The 5,019-nt window shown below is 45.5% G+C and overlaps 1 protein-coding gene across 1 annotated transcript; it reads left to right on the top strand.

Moving 5' to 3' along the window:
* The first annotated feature begins 568 nt into the window (after positions 1-568).
* Positions 569-1,098, top strand: LOC119170882 (large ribosomal subunit protein P1-like). Its single transcript, XM_037422164.2, has one exon. The coding sequence runs from the start codon at positions 676-678 to the stop codon at positions 1,024-1,026; it is 351 nt and encodes a 116-aa protein (XP_037278061.1). The 5' UTR covers positions 569-675; the 3' UTR covers positions 1,027-1,098.
* Positions 1,099-5,019: the final 3,921 nt, after the last annotated feature.

The following is a 5,019-nucleotide window of genomic DNA, read 5'->3' on the forward strand; positions in this document are numbered from 1 at the left end:
TTATAATTTTGCCTGACGAGATTATATGGTTAAGAAGCAGCTTAATGTTCCGAATTCTTTCATCGTTATCAGTGAGACTTCAAAGTTTCATTAGAAGCGATAGACAGTCTGTGTAAATGTGGGCTGGCGTGTTAAAGTTGTTTGTAAAAACAAAATGAAGGGCTTCTTGGAATGCTATTAATTTCGTGTCGTATGCGCTTGAAGCGTTGCGGATCTGAAATTTTCTAACAGTTATGATTTTTCCATCCTTTGTCAAAGCAATATATGCCGCACCCGCCGCGTAGGACGTGTATGAGCCGTCAGTGTATACGTGAATGGCTTTTGTTTTGAAAATAATCGCTTCTTGTGATGGTGAGAGTTTAGTGAAAGTAAATTTATATTTTTTACTGGGGTGATGAGCCCACGGACTGCATGGATATACTATGTCAGCCGGTTTAACGTTTTTACACCATAATAAGTTACGTTCTGGAGTATGAATAAGGAAAATTCTGCAGATTGTGTGTCCAACTCTAGTGGTAACGGAGGCGCGTTAGCGAGAATCTGTAGGGATGACGTACGTATGGTGTACCATCGCGGCAAGAGTGCATCGTTCTCCTGCGGGAGCTAAGGCTAATCCAGCGGCGTGCACTGAAACTATTTGCCATCAGCACCATCCAACAAGCCCATCAAGTCACCATGCCTTCCAACGACGAGCTCGCTTGCGTTTACGGCGCCCTGATTCTTCAAGACGATGAGATTGCCGTCACCGCCGAGAAGATCAGCACCATCCTGAAGGCTGCTGGCGTTGAGGTCGAGCCTTACTGGCCTGGCCTCTTTGCCAAAGCGCTGGAAGGCCTGGACTTGAAAAGCCTCATCTCGAACGTTGGCTCAGGTGTGGGCTCTGGGCCAGCAGCGGGCGCAGCACCGGCAGCTGCAGCAGCAGCAGCTGCACCGGCAGCAGGAGGCAAGGCGGAGGCCAAAAAGGAAGAGAAGAAGGAGGAGTCTGAAGAGGAGGATGATGACATGGGATTTGGTCTCTTTGACTGAAGAGGCAAGTCCTGTGGAGCCGTTCATACCTGTGAATAAAGCTTGTGTTTTACCATCAGTAAAAAAAAAAATGCACCTGTTAAGAAAATTAAGACGGTTCACTGAACTGATAAAACTCGCGCCCTAATGAATTTTGATGGGAACATAGGCCACCATACCGGAGATGCATACGTGAGAGAGGGCAATATCACTTGACGGTAGAGTCGTCTAATGAGTGTACTTTTTAATGAACGGTGCGATTTAACAAATGCGAGGAGCCGGGACGTGGACACTTCAGCCTTTCCTTTAATGTAGTCAATGTGGGCATGAAAATTTAAAGAGGGGTCAAATAATACTCCTAGAATTTTAATTTCTTTCTTGTGTTTGAGAAAAATGCCATCCATACGGATAGATGGGCAGCATTTTGATGTACCCATGTGTCCGTTATTAAAGAACACGAAGAACGACTTCTCGGCGCTTACGGTAACTTTTTGTTCTCGTGCCCAACCAGATACCAAAGCCAGGACATGGTCGGCCTTTGCTTGTAATCGGAGTCTTGACTTATCTGTGATAACAATGATGGTATCGTCCGCGTACGCCTGTATGTGTACGCCGGGTGGCACGGCAAGATTGAGTAAGCTGTATATCACTATGTTCCACAGTAGCGGACTGATAGGGGATCCTTGTGGCTTGTGGGCTGCCAATTGTTGTACGAACTGTCTCTTCAGCGACGTTGGTTGAAAAAGTTACAGTGCGGTTCGATAAAAAGAATTTGAGCAGAAAGTACAAGTTTTGTGGACACCTGTGCTTGCGTAAAAAGTTCAAGACTGCAGGATGCCAAACACTATCGAATGCTCCTACAAAATCAAGAGATATGAGTATGGTAGGAAGTTTGGCTGCCTTGTATGCAGCCAATTTGCTTCGCAGTGTGTATAGTGCTAAAGTAGCACTTTTATTGTGCGTAAAACCGTATTGATTATTGTGAAGAAGAATATTATTGTGCAGGAAATAATATAGACGAGCATTTAAGAGTCTTTCTAATACTTTACTGAATACAGAGTTCATAACTATTGGTCTATATGCATTAGGCGAATTGAGCGGACGTCCTGGCTTTGGTATGAATATTACTTTCCCTCTTCTCCAAGCCTGTGGGAAGTGTCTGATTCCTAAGGCGCTATTGAAGATAAAATAGAAAAATTGAGGACGGTATTCAAATAATCCTTTAATGAACGAGTAGGTTAATCCATCGTGTCCAGGAGCAGAGTGTGAATTACCCTGTTTCATCGCGCACTCTATCTCAGATATTGTAAAAGGAGGGTCAGAAGTATGCCACGGGTAAGGACTAGCCGCAATGTTACGCATGATAGTGGGGTGCATGTTGTCTTCAGAACAGCTGTCCACTACTACCAATGTATCGAGTAGTAGCCGGGCGGACTCAATTACAGAAGCTGTGCGAGTGCCGTTAGGTACATCTAGAGGAGGAAGAAAAGTTACTTGGTGGTGTTTTTGAAATGCGGTTTTGAAAACATCACCATACAAACATTTCTTAGTGAGAAAGTCACAAATGTCTTTATCAAACGATGATTTTGCTTTCCTGATTTTGTCCTTGTAGATTGAGAATGCATCAACGTACAATTTGCGATACATGTCTCGAAGGACGGGGTCAGCTGTTCGCTGGTATCGTCGTCGCATAGCCCGAACACGCTTACGCTTAATAGTCAATTCTGGTGTCCACCAACCATTACCTAATTTACTACGCGATGTTATGCGTCGTGAGTAACGTTGGCTTAAAGCGGAGTATATGGCATAAAACTTGTCTATAACCATGTTTAGGGCTTCAGGTGACCCAATGTTGCAGCCGAGTATCTTTGTGAACCAAGTGTCGTCCTTTAACTTGTTAAGAATTTTCGCTCTTCCTAAATTAGTTAATCGTTTAGCACTGCTGGTATGTGCTTGCGAGAACGAGAATTCAATGTAGTTGTGGTCCGAGAGGGTAGGAATTTGGAGAACCTTCCAATGGTAAGCATCGCGAGTGAGGTCATGCGAAACCACGGTTAAATCTATCCATGAATCTGCATACGGAGTTGTGAAAGTTGGAGGGGAGTTGGGGTTGTTCAATATGACTAAGTCATTCGCCGTCACGAATTGGACTACTTGAGAGCCTCGAACATCCCCTATAGCTGGCCCCCACATGCTGTGCTTAGAATTGAAATCTCCGGCTATGATGACAGTACAATCTGTACTCAATGAAACTACACATTGCAACTCATCCAGAACTGGGTCAATAGGTCTTTGCGGCGATGCATACACAGCTATCAGTATTAATGTTTGGTCCAGGCTTTCACACTTTACTGCAACAACCAAATCTGTTACGTGTAATGGGAAGAAGTCAAAATTAGTGTTGTGTACTAGAAGCATGACGCGAGGATCGTTTGGTGCGTGGAACTTTGTTATGGTGTGTGGTATGCCTTGAACAGTGCCTGCGTGGATGTGCGGGTCACACACGAAGGCTAAATTGAAGTGTTGTTGCGTCATGTGTTCTATCAATAATTTTGTGGCATCACGTGTATGGTCTAGATAAGCCTGTAAAAATTTTAAGTTATTGCTGTGAGTCATGATAGTTCTGACCAATTTTAAATAACAAGCGCAACGCCTTTCCTAAAACAAAATTACGAAAAGCTGTAAGGAGCCTTTTTTCATGTATTGCAGTGTGACCCGCGCAACCAGCAAATATCTTGAGGAAAGAAATATCGTGTAATTTTGTGGGATGTGTAGTTACTTCTAAGTGTGTGCCATATGGTGTAATTTCGTGTTTGAATATGCCATAATTAGAAGAATAGCGGCAAAAGCAGCGACCTCCATGTGGTCCATATAAATGAGTCGAAAAGTATGCGGGCACTAATGCAGGAAACCGTAAATAACACTGCACGTTATAGAGGCCGCTGCGTCCTTCTGTGATGTACACGCCTCCTAGATTATCCATAGTCTGTTCTGGCCCTCATGCGGGCGACACGTTCTCGTAATATAGGACACATTTCGTGTCCAGTTGGATGAGAACTAGGTCTTGCGACCTTTTGGCATTCGTTGCAAACAATTCCTGGATCGTTCATCCTAAGAGTGCATGCTTCGCCAAGATGTGTACCGGTGCACTTCGTACACACCACTTTGTCAGGTTCGTTGGCGACAGGACAGGACTTTCTTGTATGGCCGTACGTTGCACAATATGTGCACAATGGCACATGAAAGTCCTCACTCACGCTACATGCTGTCCAACCGAGAAGAACTCGTTCCTGAGCAAGCAGTGAGCGACAGGTGGAAGGATCCACTTCGAGCACATGTGTGAAGTTGCCCGATCGCTCCTTGTACGATACCGCCACTCGGCATGTGGTCGGGTCTAAATGCAGGTTCGGATTGCGCATGTTTAGCTGTGAGATGATGTTGGCGGCTGGAATATCGGAGTCTACACCGGTGAGTTTCACGCGAGGTTTTCGCTTTTGGGGCAATCGGACTGACAATGACATGCTTGTGGTTGCGTTCTTTTCAAGTGCATTCTTTAACCTAGTAATAGCGTTATGGTCGTTTGTTGATATTGTTAATCCATGACGTGTCTTTATGATAGTCAGTTCGCCAATGTTTTCCCTAATGGGGTCAATGTTTGACTTAATAATCTTCGTGACCTCATTGGCAGGATTGGTAGACGGAATGAGTGCGGTTAGAAACATAATATGTTCATGCTCTCGCCTGGTGGTGTGCGTTGTGTGTTGATCAGCGATTTCACACCAGTGCGATGGCAGTACGGGTGAGAACAAGTCTCAGGCCAAACGGGCGGGACCGCGGTAGGACGCGCCGTGCTCCGCGCGGCTGCCGCCGCATAAGTCACGGCCGTTTGGACAGGCCGAGGAGCCGAGAGTGCCGCACCGAGAGAAGCCGAATGTCTCGACAGGGCCAACTGGTGACGAAGTTCGTCCATTCGCCCACCCTGGTTTTCTGCAATTGCTCGGATATCAGCACACT

Source organism: Rhipicephalus microplus, chromosome 2 (genome assembly GCF_043290135.1).
Source record: "Rhipicephalus microplus isolate Deutch F79 chromosome 2, USDA_Rmic, whole genome shotgun sequence".
Taxonomy (NCBI): Eukaryota; Metazoa; Arthropoda; class Arachnida; order Ixodida; family Ixodidae; genus Rhipicephalus; species Rhipicephalus microplus.

Excerpts from the sequence above, each read along its gene's own strand:
- LOC119170882 (XM_037422164.2), top strand. The coding sequence starts at position 676 with ATGCCTTCCAACGACGAGCTCGCTTGCGTTTACGGCGCCCTGATTCTT.